This window comes from Somniosus microcephalus, chromosome 27 (genome assembly GCF_052327205.1).
Source record: "Somniosus microcephalus isolate GS21.2 chromosome 27, FLI_Smic_1.0, whole genome shotgun sequence".
Taxonomy (NCBI): Eukaryota; Metazoa; Chordata; class Chondrichthyes; order Squaliformes; family Somniosidae; genus Somniosus; species Somniosus microcephalus.
The window spans coordinates 42,727,570-42,744,520 of record NC_141013.1 but is presented as its reverse complement, the minus strand read 5'-3'; the positions used below and the strand labels follow the sequence as shown (position 1 = coordinate 42,744,520).

Sequence of the window (16,951 nt, the reverse complement as noted above, 5' to 3'; positions counted from 1 at the left end):
TATATCGTCTGTAAAATGAGGCCATTACAGATTTGTCTGCTGTTACTGCTGCTGGGTCTTACCAACAGGACAAAGGTGAGACGAGGATTATAACATAGGCTATAAAGGTGAGATGACAGGTGAGAGGTTCTAGGGAATTGTAAAGTTATTTTATGCATTCTGAGAGTTGCAGATGTTTCTGTTTTGGAATTGGGCTAATGGTGGATGCACTGTTGCATTTGAGCCATAGTTCATTTGACTTGGGAATGCTTGATGTTGTCAGTGGATGCATAAAGTATTTAATTCCCCAGCACTATTGATCTTCACTTTGAACACAAAGCATCAAAAGTCCAATGGATACTGTACATTCAGGCGATATAGCATATGGATGAGTTACACAAGTTGAAAGCTAGCCTGCTTTGGTACAACTCACTTTCTTAAAAATATTGCAGTTATTAACCTTCTAGGTTATAAAGATTTAGAAATGAAGTGTGTATCATATCAGAGAAACAACGTTGACCAACTGGTGTGATGACCAGAAGGGTCATTAGTTCATAGTTGCCTCTCTGGGGATTTTGATCCGAAACTACTTCCAATTGGCAGGCTACTTACTCCCCCTTCTACTTCACCCAGACCCTGCCGGTCACTATTGGTGAATGGAACTACGTCTTTGCCACAGCACAAAGTGAGATGAAACCCTGACGCCATGTGCACCTGTCACCTTGGCTCAGGGGTAGTGGTCTTACAGCTGAGTCAGAAGGTTGTGGGTTCACGCCCCACTCTAGGACCGAAGCACATCATCTAGGCTGACATTCCAGTGTTGCACTGTCAGAGGTGCCATCATTTAAAGAAAGAAAATCTGGTCTGCCTGTGATGTAAAAGATCCTATGGCACAATTTAAAAAGGATTAGAAGAGAGTTGTCTGGTGTCTTGACCAACATTGATACCTAAACCAGTGTCACTAACATGTATTTCATTGCTGTTTGGGGAACTATGGTGTGTACAATTTGCCTACAAAAGAATAATGGTGACATATTCAGAAGTAATTAATTGGCTTCATAGTGCTTTGGGATGTCCTGAGGATGTGAAAGGTGCTATACAAATCCAAGTCTTTCATACTTTCATGGGGGGGGGGGGGAGGAGTGGTGGTAAGAGAAACACATAAATCGTGTCTTGTGTTATCAGTTAGTCATCTATCAATACAGTTTACTATCAACTATAGTCTGCTATCATTTCAGCTTTCTCTTATTTGGCCTTCTACATCTGTTCCTCTCAAGGGGTAATACTAATTGGCTTACTTACCAGGGACCACTTTACACTTTTGCATAGTCAGTGTTATGAACATAGAAGATAGGAGCAGGAGTAGGCCATTCAGCACCTCGAGCCTGTTCCGCCATTTAATGAGATCACGGCTGATCATCCAAATTCAGTACCCTGTCCCTGCTTTCTCCCCATATCCCTTTAGCCTTAAGAAATATATCTAACTCCTTCTTGAATATATTTAATGAATTGGCCTCTACTGCCTTCTGTGGTAGAGAATTCCACAGGTTCACCACTCTCTGGGTGAAGAAATTCCTCCTCATCTCTGTCCTAAATGGCTTACCCCTTATCCTTAGACTGTGACCCCTGGTTCTGGACTCCCCGGCCATCGGGAACAGCCTTCCTGCATCTAGTCTGTCTAGTCCTGTTAGAATTTTATAAGTTTCAATGAGATCCCCCCCCTCATTCTTCTAAACTCTACCGACTACAAGCCCAATCGACTCAATCTCTCTTCATACGTCATTCCTGCCACCCCAGGTATCAGTCTGGTGAATCTTCGCTGCACTCCCTCCATGGCAACAACATCCTTCCTCAGATAAGGCGACCAAAACTGCACACAATACTCAAGGTGTGGTCTCACCAAGGCCCTGTACAACTACAGCAAGTCATCCTTGCTCCTGTACTCGAATCCTCTCGCTATGAAGGCCAACATACCATCTGCCTCCTTAACCGCCTGCTGCACCTGCATGCTTACCTTCAGCAACTGGTGCACAAGGACACCCAGGTCTCGTTGCACTTCCCCTTTTCCCAATCTATTGCCGTTCAGATAATCTGCCTTCCTGTTTTTGCCACCAAAGTGGATAACCTCGCATTTATCCACATTATACTGCATCTGCCCAATCGCCCAACCTGTCCAAATCATACTGGAGTTTCTCTGCATCCTCCTCACAGCACACATGCCCACCCAGCTTTGTGTTGTCTGCAAACTTGGAGATATTACATCTAGTTCCCTCGTCTAGATCATTAATATATATTGTGAATAGCTGGGGTCCAAGGACCAATCCCTGCGGTACCCCACTAGTCACTGCCTGCCACTTGGAAAAAGACCCATTTATTCCGACTCTTTGGCCAACCAGGGCTGCCAACCAGTTCTCTATCCAAGTCAGTACCTTGCCCCACTAAGGAGGTTGCCTGATTTTTTTTTTTGCCTAGATAACAACAGTAATTGCAATTTAAAAGTAACCCATTGGTTATAAATCACTTTGGGGCACCCTCAGGATGTATTAATGTGCGATATACAAACAAGTTCGTTCTTTCGTGTGATTTCATGTTCCAAGGAGTCACATGGCTTTTTTGGCCTGACAGGTTTACCATCACTGCCACGCAAAGTGATGACCTGGATTTAACCAAGAGTTTTGACACTCCTCAACCTACCGTTAGCAATTAATCGGCTGCCCCCCAGTGCATTAAAAAGGTCTTTTTGAACCTTGCCAGGCTGCTATGTGTAATCTCTCAAAGGGCATCTCACAATGTATGTCGTACTGTTTACACAGTATATAATTTTTAAGTAGATTTTCATACTTTCAAGTTTACAGGCGTCGGCGAGCAACCAAAACCAATGCGAGGAGGAATGCTATTTTCTTCTAAATTGTGCTCGGCCACATTGTCCATCCCCCTGTGGAATTTGTGTACTTCATTGATCTGAGCTGTTCTTTAAATTTTTGCTAACTATTTTAAACAAATTACCTTCATGCACATTTCAGGAAGTTGCATATGTTTATTTTTTGGTGGATAATTTTGCAATTTGCATAGTGCTTTGGAAGAATACATTGGACACTGGTAGCTTGGTTTTACTGATGTGGCTGTTCAGATGCTGCCAGCACAGTGTGCTTAAGGGTCATAGCTATTTGGGGTTTAGTTGGGCGGGGGACATAAATGTTTTCCCTAAACTCATTAGCAGTCATGCTGGAAACAGGTTACTGCACTGAGGTAGGCTTGGGCAGAATGCTAATTGTGGCTTACATCTTCCTCCTGTGCTTGTTTGCATTCTTACGGGAGAGAGTTTGGATGTTGTGGAGGCTTGTATTTTGGAGGCCAACATTGTGTGTATTTAAATAATGTGCCCATAGTTATTTCACTCATTTGGGGAGAAGGGTAGGCTGTGATCTGCTGGAGTTGGGGCTACAGTGACTGTACGCTGTCTCTAGTGGTGAATGGGTAAAAAATAATTTTAATGATCCCTATGCCATTGCTTCCTGAGAGGAGCTTAACTCTCTGGCTCCTCATTGGAGGGAGAATATTGGGGAGCTGAAGTCATTTGTGCACATTGTGGAGTCCATTCCATTTCTGAATATGTCGCCATTCTCCTAATTCGCTCCATTGACCAGGTAGGTATGGTTGCTTCAGGGTGAAGTAATCGATTCTGGCGTATTACTTGTGTGGATTTGCAGAGGTGATGGATTCCTCACCCAGGTTACTGCTTTGACCTGGAATTGCGCTGGCTGCTTGCCGAAGGTGGTATCAAGTTTTTGTTTTTGTTATCTGATGCTCCTGCCCTATCGAGAGTGTTGATTTTGCTCCTGGAACCAAAACTTGTTCTGATCTTCAGCGGTGTGCTCAGTCTGCCCCACTTCCTCAAGTCTTACTAATATTCCATAAATTCTCCTTGAAGTGTTAGTCCCATTCAAACTTTCCCCAAAATTGTGCTCTTCCATTAATTGGAAAAAAAACGTAACTACAATTTCCTCACTGCTCGGTACAAGAAAACTCCATTCTAAACATTGAAATCTAGAATCTGTTCGCTTTTTAACCCTCAGGTTTCCTGGGCCCAGGGATTAGCGGTTATCCCAAACTATGGCACTGCTATGCATTAAGTGTAGCCTAGTGCTTTGTTCCCACATTCATTTTAGATAGGTTGAAAATGTTAAAGGGATCAGAGATTTGACGGACTAAAATAGCGAATTACATTTATTTTCAAAATCAGATAGTTTTAAAATACTGCGAGATAGTAAAGTAGAGGATAACAATCATTTGTAACCTGTTCCATTGGAGTTCTCGCCAGCCCTTTTCCAGTCTCTTGGAATCAAACGCTGTTTTTGGCACTGTCACGGGGAATGATAGTGGAGGCTTTTTCTGTTCCTTGGCAACAGTGAATTTCTTGGGTAGGGGATTTCGTGGAATATGTAAGCCAAATACTCATGTAGCTCTTGTAAGGAATAAAAAAAAGTGCTTTTATGAGCCTAATTTCTTTGAAAAGGGAAGCAGGTGAATTTTAAAGGTATTTTCAAACAAAAATAAAATGGAACAACGTTTTGTAGCTTTAGCACAAGCCAGAGTTATTTTCATGCTTAATTGTGACAATAATGACATTTTGTTCATAGCTTCTTTGGTTTTCATTTTAGTTTTAAATGCAAGAGTTTAAAAATATCAGTCTAAATGGAGCTTGCAGTTTTACCTGCATATTTGCTGTTGGACGAGGTCTGAATTTTAAAGAGATAGCAATGCGCTAATGCATTGATTAAGGTGGGCTGCAGGGAGCAGGCTGCTGGCTTCTGCTCTGAAGCAAAAGTCAATGAAAGTAAAGACGCTTTGAACTCGGTGTGAACAAAATGAGCTTGGTATTTATTGACAGTTCTGGTTGTCAATTTGCCAAACCCAAATTTATCAAACACCCCACGTGGTAATCCACATGCAGGGTGGTTTATACGTTGTAAAAATTGTGGTGTACCCTCTTTAAATCACTGCCTGTTTTGCAAATGGATTATATACAAATATAAAAGTATGTTTTAAAAAAATGTATATCAGCAGTTTGGTTTGTCTTGCTGTGAAGTACCACATCAAATTGCACTTTGCAAGAACTGTGTAAGTGCAAGGTTACAAAGATTGTACAGGAAACTTTGGTTTATCCGGAGGTTGAATGTCCGGAAACCTCGATCCACCGGCAGAAATCAGGAGCCGTTTTGTTAGGTTTTTTTTCTTCTCGTGGCTTTTTTTTCAACAGTCGGGCTCTGCAAAGTCTCTCTGAAGCTGTTGCTAAGCTACAGAGACGCTTCCAAGGTATGGGCCGACTGTTTAGAAGCTGTTGCTAAGCAACAGTGTTTGTTGCCAGATACGGAGCTGAAAACCTCCGTGTGCTTCAACATTAGCGCTGGTTTGTCCGGCAGTTTTGATAGATCGGCAACAGCTCGGTCCCGTCGGTGCCGGATATAACAAAGTTTCCTGTATTCCGCTTTTGCTGAGAAACAGAATTGCTTGTGTTTTCCGAAGTACTTCATCTGAAATTCTGTAAGAAGAATTCAGAGGATGTTACCTGACTGGTTGCGAGCTGTTTCTATACTTTGCGTTGTATGGACACTCTTCCCCAATACTGCTTTTTCTCCAAATAACTCTATTCATGAATAAACCTATTTAATGGTTTAGTTTGTTATGGAAAGCGTCTGGGATAGATTATATTATCCGTCTTTTGAGACGGTTGGTAGCATGTTTACACGTTTGCCTGGTGGTGTATTCTTTCCCATACCCAGAGTGGGTAAAGTTAAGTTTCTGATCACGGGGAATGCAGGCTTACCTATGGTAGCTGTTTCTGCAGTGGGAATGGAAGTATTGCATGCAAGCCTGAACTGTATCAAGCTACATTTACACCATGATGAAATTCAGATAAACATTTCCTGATTCAGAATTGAATGATTGTGATTAAATTATAGAATCCCATCTTACTAACACTTGAAAAACTCCGCATCTAGTGTTTACACTCGGCACTTTTGACTAACTAAGCCTGGCTCTCTCTTAGCACTTACAGTAAAACAATAGGCAAAATTCCTTTCCTATGTGAAAATTGGTTGTTTGTGTGCAACACCTGAGGAAAGCATTGTTTGAGATTTTCTTTTGCCTTCTAGAGTTAGTGCCAGGAATGCTAGTCAAAACACTGATGAATGATCAGTATTGCCAACTTTGATTACTGTTTCAAAGTGACTCTAGATCGGTTAATGGTCAGTCTCATGCAAAATATACATATGTGCACATTGCACGCTAAATCATTCCAAGGCTCTCCTGGCCGGCCCCCCCCATCTTCCACCCTCCATAAACTTCAGCTCATCCAATACTCAGCTGCACTTATCCTAACACACCAAGTCTCGTTCACCCATCGCCCTTCTGCTCACTGACCTACATTGGCTCCTGGTCTGGCAATGGCTCAAATTTAAAATTCTCATCCTAGTGTTCAATCTCTCCAGGGCCTTGCCCCTCCCTATCTCTGTAACCTCCTCCAGCCCTACAACCCCGAGATCTCTGCGTTCCTCCAATTCTGGCCTCTTGTGCATCCCCGATTTCCGCAGCCGCGCCTTCAACTGCCTAGGCCCTCCGTTCTGGAATTCCTTCTCTAAACCTCTCTGCCTCTAGCTCTCTCTCTCTCTCTAAGATGCTCTTTATAAGCTACCTCTTTGACGAAGTTTTGATCACCTGTCCTAATATCTCTCTCTGACTCGGTATCAAATTCTATCTGATAATGCTTCTGTGAAGTGCCATGGGACGTTTTGCTATGTTAAAGGTGCTATTTAAATACAAGTTGTTATAAATTGGAGAATATGGTGTATCTTTTCCCTGTCTCTGTTTTCTTCGTATTCCTGTTTATTTCTTTATCTATTTCTCTCTCTCTGTCATGCTTGTCTTTTTCTTCATTTTAGATGGGAGGTGGTGGCTGGTGCGGTAGCGAAAGGAACCATTAATGGTTGTAGGCTGCATTTGAGAAAATAGGCCCCTCAGCAGGTCGCTTCCCACCCACTCCCCAATCATTTATGCTTCCCCACCCCATGTCTTCACTCCCATTATGTCCCACTACTTAATTTTCCCAATACTCCCTTCCAGCCACCATCTCATTGGCCTGCCTCTTTTGCATTGAACCATCCCCTCAATCCCTGTATTCTTCTTGCCTCCGTACTCTGTTATCACTCGTAATCCCCCATCCCTTTCCTGCTCTCTGCTCTCTTCCCCCTCCCTGTTGCTCCTAAGAGAAGTTAGTGCAGTGGAGAGGTCTCGCCCTCAACCTGTTTCCCCCCTACCCTTTCTCTCCAAAGAGTTGTTGTTTACTTACAAAATTTAAATTGTGGTTTTCAAAAGTCAAATCAGAATGAGGAAAGACAACATCTGCTTCTCTGTGTCTCTCTCTTTTATAGGTGTTAGGACATTTATCTTTTGTAGCTTTTCAGTAAAGCACAGGTACACTAATTATGTGACTTCAAAATTCAATTTTTTTTTGAAAATTGGACTAACGTTAGCATGAGGAAAGATACTCAGCTTAATGCATCTTCTAAAGATTTGGAATAAAAAGCAAAAGCTACAGCAGATGTGTAACAATGACTTGGATTTATATTAGAGGTGGGTTTTAAAGAGGGTCTTAACGAAGAAGAGGGAGTTGGACAGGCAGAGAGGCTTAGGGAGAGAATTCCAGTGTGATGGGCAACCAGTGTGGTGGGGTGAAGGGAGGACGGATACACAAGAGGCAGAGTCAGAGGAACGGAGAGTTTGAGGGCATTGTAGGACTGGAGGAGGTTACAGGAATGGAGCAAGGCCATGAAGGAATTTAAACACGATGAGAATTTTAAATTTGAGTTATGGGGAACCAGGAGCTGATGTAGATCAGTGAGGATAGGACTGATGGGTAGAGTTTTAGGACAAGCTAGCTTATAGAAAAGAAAGACAGACTTGCATTTACATAACACTTTTCAGCACCTCGGGACGTCACAAAGCACTTTACAGCCAATGAAGTACTTTTGAAGTGGAGTCACTTGTAATGTAGGAAATGTGGCAGCCAATTTGCGCACAGCAAGCTCCCACAAAAATCAATGTGATAAATGACCAGATCATCTGTTTTAGTTTTTGGTTGAGGGATAAATATTGGCCAGGACACCGGGGGAGAGCTCCCCTGCTCTCCTTCGAAATTGTGCCATGGGATCTTTTATGTCCACCTGAGAGGGCAGACAGGGCCTCGAATTATAACATCTCTCATGACTCGCTTAGTACTGCACTGGAGTGTCAGCCTGGATTGTGTACTCAAGTCTTTGGAGTGGGACGTGAACCCACAATTTACTGACTCGGAGGCTAGAGTGCTACCCACTGAGTCATGGCTAACACGGCTATAGTGAGTGTCCAGTGTGATTCACCAGGCTGATGCCAGGGATGGGTAAACTATACTTGTGAGGAAAAACTGAGATACTGTGACGATTCCCACTGATTTAATAGCAGTTTTAAAAATTATGACGTATTTGATAGAATGAATAAGGAAAGACTTGGCTGGGTGGCCAGTGATGAAAGGTCATCAATTTAAACTTATCCGAGATAGAGAAGTTGGGAGAAATGTCTTCACACAAAGGGTTGTTGGAACATGGAATGCTTTGCCACAGGGAATGATTGAGCTAGAGATCACTGATGCTCTTAAAGCAGAGAAAGATACAAGCCTATGGGGAGAGCATGGGTCACTGGGTTTAGTTTTGGCTTGTTCTAGCAAAGAGCCAGCACAGAGACAATGGGCTGAATAGCCTCCTTTGGTGCTGTAAACTTCGATAGTTCTAATTGATGTCACTGATTTATGGTGTTCAAGGAAAATGGTCAGAATTCCAGAATATAATTCCCAAAATACCAGTTAAAATCCCATGTAATAAAAACAGGATTTGACTTTGCATGAATCAGTGGCCATGATGCATAACTACCGTTATTGTTACATAATAGAGTTTCCTCCTCCGGAGACCTGCTGTATAAGTGCATCTCCTGAGGCATTGCTAATGCGTAGTCTGGAGCACTGTTGTGATATTTAGCTGCTATGGTCGAGCTCTGTTTACTTTAGCTGCTCCTTTAAAGGCTACTGCTGAACCACTCCCTGTGGGGAAATGGTCAAAAAAGGCAAATCCCGATAAATGTGGTTGCTTGTAAGTGTCTTGGGGCAATGGTAGTTGCTTGTAGATTTCTGGATTCTAGGTTAGAAGATCGCAACTTAAATTTTTTATTTATTTATTTATTTATTATTTTATTTTATTTATTTTTTTTAAGTATTTTGCATCTATAACGTAACTTGCAGTGGGAGAGGCGGGTTGGTGTGTTATAGGTATATGTATTTTGCACCCACTCGTATGTGTCCTTTCCTACCCCAATAACCTCTCCTGGAGCATCATTCACAGTACTACGCAAAGGCAAGAAGCCAATCCAGTGGAAAAACGGGATATTAACAAAAAGCAAAGTACTGCGAAAATTAACTGTTATCTTGCACCCTCTGCTGGTTGGACAGGTACTGACATTGACGCACCATACAGCCGCCCATGGACCCTGTCAGCGAGAGGCCCGGGCTACCTAAGTAAACCATTAAAAAAAAGATTTCAAACTTTAAAAAAAGTTCCTTCTTACCAAATAATTATTTTGAACTATAAATCACATTTTAGTTTGTAATTTATTGATTATATAGTAAAGTTTCATTTTTTTGTTTTTTTTGAATCTATTAAATTACAGCCAGCAGATTCTAAAGATTAATCCTCTATCAGTGCGGAACAAATCTGTAGCCTATTAATCTTATGTTGCTGTAATTCTGATCTTGGGAGGATATGACTGCTAAAGTCAGCTACTGTCTCTGTCCATTGATCTTTGCATTATAACAGCAGAAAATGCTGGAAAAACTCAGCAGGCCCGGCAACATCCGTGGAGAGAGAGAAACAGAGTCAATGTTTCGGGTCGAAACCCTTTTTCAGAACTGAGAAAAAAGCAGGAAATGAAACAGATTAAAAGGCCAGTTTGGGGGCTGGGAAATGGGGGAGGGGATGAAAGAACAAAAGGGAAGGTCTGGGAGGTGAAGAGACATTAAGAGATATTCGAGACGAGATGGTAATAGGACAGGTAAAGAGACAAAGGATGGCTCTAGATGAAGTGTGAAATGCGCTGGCAGAGTGAGAGACAGCTGCCGTGTGGGAGAGAGAAAAAGGAAAAGGCACAAACCAAAAGTGTGGATAAAAAATATATAAAAATATAATCGGGGCCGAGGTTATGATCTGAAATTGTTGAACTCGCTTACGCTGAGCTTCCATGGAACAATCGAGGAACAGCACCTCATCTTCCGATTAGGCACTTTACAGCCTTCTGGACTCAATATCGAGTTCAACAATTTCAGATCATAACCTCAGCCCCTATTATATTTTATATATTTTTTATCCACACCTTTGGTTTGTGCCTTTTCCTTTTTTTTTCTCCCACATGGCAGCTGTCTCTCACTCTGCCAGCGCATTTCACACTTCATCTCGAGCCATCCTTTGTCTCTTTACCTGTCCTATTACCATCTCGTCTCGCCTTGAATATCTCTTAATGTCTCTTCACCTCCCAGACCTCCCCTTTGTTCTTTCATCCCCTCCCCCATTTCCCAGCCCCCAAACTGGCCTTTTAATCTGTTTAATTTCCTGCTTTTTTTCTCAGTTCTGAAGAAGGGTTTCGACCTGAAACGTTGACTCTGTTTCTCTCTCCACGGATGTTGCCTGGCCTGCTGAGTTTTTCCAGCATTTTCTGTTGTTGTTTCGGATTTCCAGCATCCGCAGTATTTTGCTATCGATCTGTGCATTAATTGGCTTTCTCTTCAATTTATCAAAATCTTGGCAGCCAGTGCTCGCAGGTGTCACTGTTGCTGAACTAAAGTCACCTTCTGTGCTTGTTTCATATTTGCTAACGGTGCACCATCTCAAAACTGAATATCATTAATAGTAAAAAAAAAAGTTTGGAGAGTTTCATTAAAGAAGCGTATCTGCAATGTCAAATACATTGCGAGCAATTCCTTTCAAGGTTTATGGTCTTCTATTTGGTTGGTATCAGAAACTGGAATTTTTTTTTATTTTTAGGCAAAAACAGAAATGTTGGAAATACAGTCAGTGTGTGTAAGCAGAAAAAGTAAGTTGAGTTTTGGGTGTGTTGTGTATCCTCTGCTCGATCCCCTTTACTGGCTCTGATTGTCAGGGACCAGGATCATGGAATAAAGATCAGCAGTGAAAGTGCACAAATCCCACACTTGGACATTTTGATCGTTGCCAGGGGTGGGGGAAATCCACATTTTGCAAGTAAATCTACTTTGAGATTAATATAAATAACCTGCAATTTTAATGGTGATACTCCCAGCTTAAAAGTATTTGTAGTTAAGAGACTGCAAATTATCTATAGCAGGACTGTGTGATAATTTTATGCTCAGTTACTAGAATGATTTTCTCCAGAGCATTGTTCACAACTACACGTTCCATTTTGTGACCGTTCATGTAATGGCACTGGTGCAGAATATGCCGGCCCTGGGCTTGGCTATGTAAACTTCATTGCTTAACGTTGGAAGGATTTCATTCGAGTGAAAATCGCATTCAAACTGGTTCAAAGGATAATAGAAAAGGGAAAACAGCAAATTCTGGAGATCTGAAATAAAAACAAAAATCTGAAAACACACAGCAGGACATTTTTGGTGGGCTACATGACCCTAATCTTGTGATAGCTTCACACGATATAGTAATTTACCACTATTTAGAAAAAAACAGTGACTTTGGAAGTTCAATTTTGAGTGTGTGGTGGATGGTTGTGTGTTACTGTATCCAACCCAATCCCCTCTGTAATCTGATATTTTTGAAAAAATACTATTGACTGTATTCATATTTCAATGAAAAATAGCTGGGACACAATTTAATATCTGAATTATATTGCCAAATTGTATAAAGAAGTTGGGTTTCTGAAACCTAAGAAAAATTTAAATATGTTAAAGCTACGTGTCTCTCTTGCTCTGAGTGTAGTGCTCCCAATTGGTCTGTGCTAGTAGGAATAAGGTTCATGAATCATATTCTCCACCATCACTGAAAATTTAAGTTGAACTAGCTGCCCATTTAAAAGTTCGAATTGAACATTTAACTAAGTTGTAAAGTAACTAAAAACATTTCAAGGTTCAAGTTCTATGGGTGATTTTAGTTTTTTTAAAAACAATTATTTCTGGTTTAAAAATTTGTCAAGTATTTGAATGTTTACTGGAACCTTTAGTCACTAAACATAAAGGGTTTATGTATATCTCTTTTTTTCCAATTTAAATTGAAGCTATAGATGATTTCACAAAACAAGGATTTTAAGTAATTGAATTATATGTAAATTGTAGATAACATTGTCATCCACCTAGCTTAAAAAGCAGCATATTGTTGTAAGGGGGTCATGTTCAATGTTTGTGTTCATGATGCTGGAAGTTTGAGAACTATGGGTGCAGTTTCTAACTTGTGCTTAAAATGTTTCATTAAAAGGCTCGAGGTATTTTCATTGCCCTGTAAATAATTGATTTAAACATTCTAGTGAATCATGTAGGTATTGGGTTAACTTACTCATGTTTGTCCAAGCATGAACTTTTCTTTAAAGTGCTGAAAACATGACGTTTCGTACCAAGTTTAATTGCAAAGTGCAAGCAGATGAGCATAAACCACAGTGTCTCGTGGGGTTTTGTTGCTCAAAGTCAAAGCGACATTGCATGGTTTTCTATTGTCCACAATCCGAAAGCCAACTGAAACCAGAAACCCAGAGAAAAGTTAAACATTTTCTTATATATTTGGAATATCACTATGTAAACTATTGAATTCAAACTCCTTATATAACTAGAACATTGCTTCAATATTTAGTGTAGCACTAAAGTAGTTACAAACGAGTGTACTATCATGGGTGGGCAAGAGTTCCTCAACTACGAAATGGTCACAAAATAGCTCTCCAGTAATAAATATGCTGGTATTCCCATTTTTTCTAAAACTATTTCATGGCTTTTAATCAATTCACAATATTTGTCATGCTAGCTAAAGTATAAGTTTCAATCGAGAACATTTACCCCCGCATGACTGAAATTGTATGGTGAGAAATGGCAGAAGACTGTAAATGGAGTGTATAAAAAGATAATTCTTTGGTTAGCTATGTTACAAGTCTTTGCTCTGTTTAGTACTTTAATGGATTGAAAGTTTTGATTGAAATATATTTTTCCTTAGACTGGAATTTGACGATGAAGATGGAGAAGGGCCTAGCAAATTTTCAAGGTGAGTGAGTTAGGAGTTGGTGAATTGGGGTTGGAGGGCGTTGATGCATTTGCTATGGAATTCCTAAACTGAATTGCCCTGTACACCGTGTGCAACTTTACTGGTATTTGATCTAAAATGGCAAACTCTTTTGGGATAAAATGGCCTTTGTTTACCATGGTCACCAAGTGGTCTGGATCAAATAAAGATGTAGTGACAGTTAATAAACGAAAATGATTTGCCAATCATTTGACAGTATCCCTTGGCAGCATTTGGGCGGTGAAAATAACATGCTTGTATATGTTTTGATTTTATAAAATGAAATGTGAAAATCAAACGAATCTGCAGCATAGGATCTAATTCAGAAAGCTCTGAAATGAGGCATCACTTTGTGTATAGTGTTTACTCCAGGTCAAAAGAAATGGGACCACCTTAAAGTTGGGGTTGGGGGCTGGCGATGAGACCTAGGCTGCCAGATAACAGATTTGCACTAATTTCCATTTATCCCTGAGTTCCTACTTTTTTGTGGTGATAATCTTGCTAGTGAGTATAGGAATAGGAGGATAGAACAGATGAATGCGTGGCTAAAGGGATGGTGCAGGAGGGAGGGCTTTAGTTTCCTGGATCACTGGGTCTGCTTCTGGGACAGGTGGGACTTGTACAAGTCGGACGGTTTACACCTGAACCAGAGGGGAACCAATATCCTTGCGGGGAGGTTTGCTAGCACTGCTGGGGGGGGTTTAAACTAATTCGGCAGGGGGATGGGATACAGAGTGGAGCTATAGTAGGGGGTGATGTACAGCCAAATAAGGAGGAAAAAACAAGTCAGCAGGGAAGGCAGAGCAAAGATGTGAAGGCAAAAGGGAATATGGCAGGGCTGGAAGGCATTTATTTTAATGCAAGGAGTCTTGCAAATAAGGTGGATGAACTGAAGTTGTTGTTGAACACATGGGAGTATGATATTGTTGCTATCACGGAGACATGGTTGAGGGAGGGTCAGGACTGGCAGCTAAATATTCCGGGGTACAGAATCTTCAGGCGAGACAGAGGGGGGTGTAAAAGGGGAGGGGGTGTTGCAATATTAATTAAGGAGTCTATTACTGCTGTAAGGAGGGATGATATATTAGTGGGTTCCTCTAATGAGGCCATATGGGTAGAACTTAAAAACAAAAAGGGGTCAAGCACCTTGCTGGGAGTGTACTATAGGCCCCCAAACAGTCAGGGGGAGATAGAGGAACAGATATGCAGGCAGATATCAGAAAAGTGTGAAAATAATAGGGTAGTAATAGTGGGGGATTTCAACTTCCCCAATATAAATTGGGATAGTCAGAGTGTGAAAGGCTTGGAGGGAGCAGAATTCTTAAAGTGCATCCAGGAAAGCTTTTTGAGCCAACATGTAGAAAGTCCTACAAGAGAGGGGGTGGTACTGGACCTAATTCTAGGGAATGTAGCCGGGCAGGTGGTGGAAGTGTCTGTAGGAGAGCATTTTGGCGATAGTGACCACAATTCGGTGAGATTTAAGGTGGTCATGGAAAAAGACAAAGACGGCCCGGAAATCAGGGTTCTAAATTGGGGGAAGGCCGATTTTAATAAGATAAGACAGGATCTGGCAAAAGTGGACTGGGAGCAGCTACTTATAGGAAAATCCACATCAAAACAGTGGGAGGCTTTCAGAAGGGAAATAGAGAGAGTACAACACCAACATGTTCCTGTAAAGGTCAAGGGTGGGACCAACAAGCAAAGGGAACCTTGGATGACAAAGGATATACAAAAATGCATTAGGAAAAAAAGGGGGGCTTTTGGCAGTTACAAAAGACAAAAGACGGTAGAAGCCCTAGAGGAGTATAAGAGGTGCAGGGGCATACTTAAAAAGGAAATTAGGAGGGCGAGGAGGGGCCATGAAATAACACTGGCGAGCAAAATAAAGGAAAATCCTAAGATGTTTTATAAGTATATTAAGGGCAAGAGGACAACCAGGGAAAGGGTAGGGCCCATTAGGGACCAAAGTGGCAAGCTGTGTGTAGAGCCAGATGAAGTAGGTGGGGTTTTAAATGAATTTTTTGCCTCAGTGTTCACTATGGAGAAAGACGATGTAGACATAGAAGTCGGGCAAGGGGACTGTGACATACTTGAACATATTAGCATCGAGAGGGAGGAGGTACTAGCGGTTTTAGCAGGCCAAAAAGTGGATAAATCCCCAGGCCCGGACGAGATGTATCCCAGGCTGTTGTGTGAGGCAAAGGAGGAGATTGCAGGGGCTCTGACACAAATTTTCAGAACCTCTCTGGCCACAGGGGATGTACCAGAGGACTGGAGAACAGCTAACGTAGTACCATTATTCAAGAAGGGTAGCAGGGATAAACCAGGGAATTACAGGCCAGTGAGCCTAACATCTGTGGTAGGGAAATTATTGGAAAAAATTCTGAGGGACAAAATTAGTCTCCACTTGGAGAGGCAAGGATTAATCGGGGATAGTCAGCATGGCTTTGTCAAGGGTAAATCATGTCTGACCAATCTGATTGAATTTTTCGAGGGGGTGACTAGGTGTGTGGATGAGGGACATGCTGTGGATGTGGTTTACATGGACTTCAGTAAAGCTTTTGACAAGGTCCCGCATAGGAGACTGGTCAAGAAGGTAAGAGCCCATGGGATCCAGGGGGCCTTGGCGCGTTGGATCCTAAACTGGCTGAGTGGCAGGAGGCAGAGGGTGATGGTCGAAGGTTGCTTTTGTGACTGGAGGCCTGTGTCCAGTGGGGTACCTCAGGGATCGGTGCTGGGTCCCTTGCTGTTTGTGATCTACATTAATGATTTGGATGAGAATGTAAAGGGTATGATCAGTAAGTTCGCGGATGACACGAAAATTGGTGGGGTGGTAAATTGCGAGGAGGAAAGCCTCAGGCTACAGGACAATATTAACGGGTTGGTCAGATGGGCGGAAAAGTGGCAAATGGAATTTAACCCGGAAAAGTGCGAGGTGATGCATTTTGGACGGACAAATAAGGCAAGGGAATACACAATGAGTGGTAGGACCCTAGGAAGTACAGAGGGTCAGAGGGATCTTGGTGTACATGTACATAGATCCCTGAAGGCAGCGGAACAGGTAGATAAGGTGGTTAAAAAGGCTTATGGGATACTTGCCTTCATTAGCAGAGGCATAGAATATAAGAGCAGGGAGGTTATGATGGAGCTGTACAAAACGCTGGTGAGGCCACAGCTGGAGTACTGTGTGCAGTTCTGGTCGCCTCACTATAGGAAGGATGTGATTGCTTTGGAGAGGGTGCAGAGAAGATTCACCAGGATGTTACCTGGGATGGAGCGCCTCAGCTATGAAGAAAGACTCAACAGGCTGGGGTTGTTTTCCTTGGAGCAAAGGAGGCTGAGGGGGGACCTGATTGAGGTGTACAAAATGATGAGGGGCATAGATAGGGTAGATAAAGAGGAACTTTTCCCCTTAGTAGGGGGGTCAATAACAAGGGGGCACAGATTCAGGGTAAGGGGCAGGAGATTTAGGGGGGATTTGAGGAGGAACTTTTTCACCCAGAGGGTGGTTGGAAGCTGGAACTCACTGCCTGAAAGGGTGGTAGAGGCAGGAACCCTCACAACATTCAAGAAGCATTTGGATGAGCACTTGAAATGCCATTGCATACAAGGCTATGGACCAAATGCTGGAAAATGGGATTAGACTG

At 42.0% G+C, this 16,951-nt stretch overlaps 1 protein-coding gene across 12 annotated transcripts in view; it reads left to right on the top strand.

The window, feature by feature from the left end:
• The window catches only part of arnt2 (aryl-hydrocarbon receptor nuclear translocator 2), a 715,479-nt gene that overhangs the window by 252,869 nt on the left and 445,659 nt on the right, over positions 1-16,951 (top strand). For 6 of the 12 annotated variants that reach the window (XM_085968885.1, XM_085968886.1, XM_085968889.1 and 3 more), the window contains one exon: positions 13,239-13,286. In XM_085968885.1, the coding sequence (XP_085825011.1) occupies positions 13,239-13,286 (48 nt within the window). Of the gene's footprint in view, positions 1-10,884; positions 11,149-13,232; positions 13,287-16,951 lie in introns of those variants that run through there. The other 6 variants (XM_085968891.1, XM_085968896.1, XM_085968893.1 and 3 more) reach the window with 4 other exon arrangements.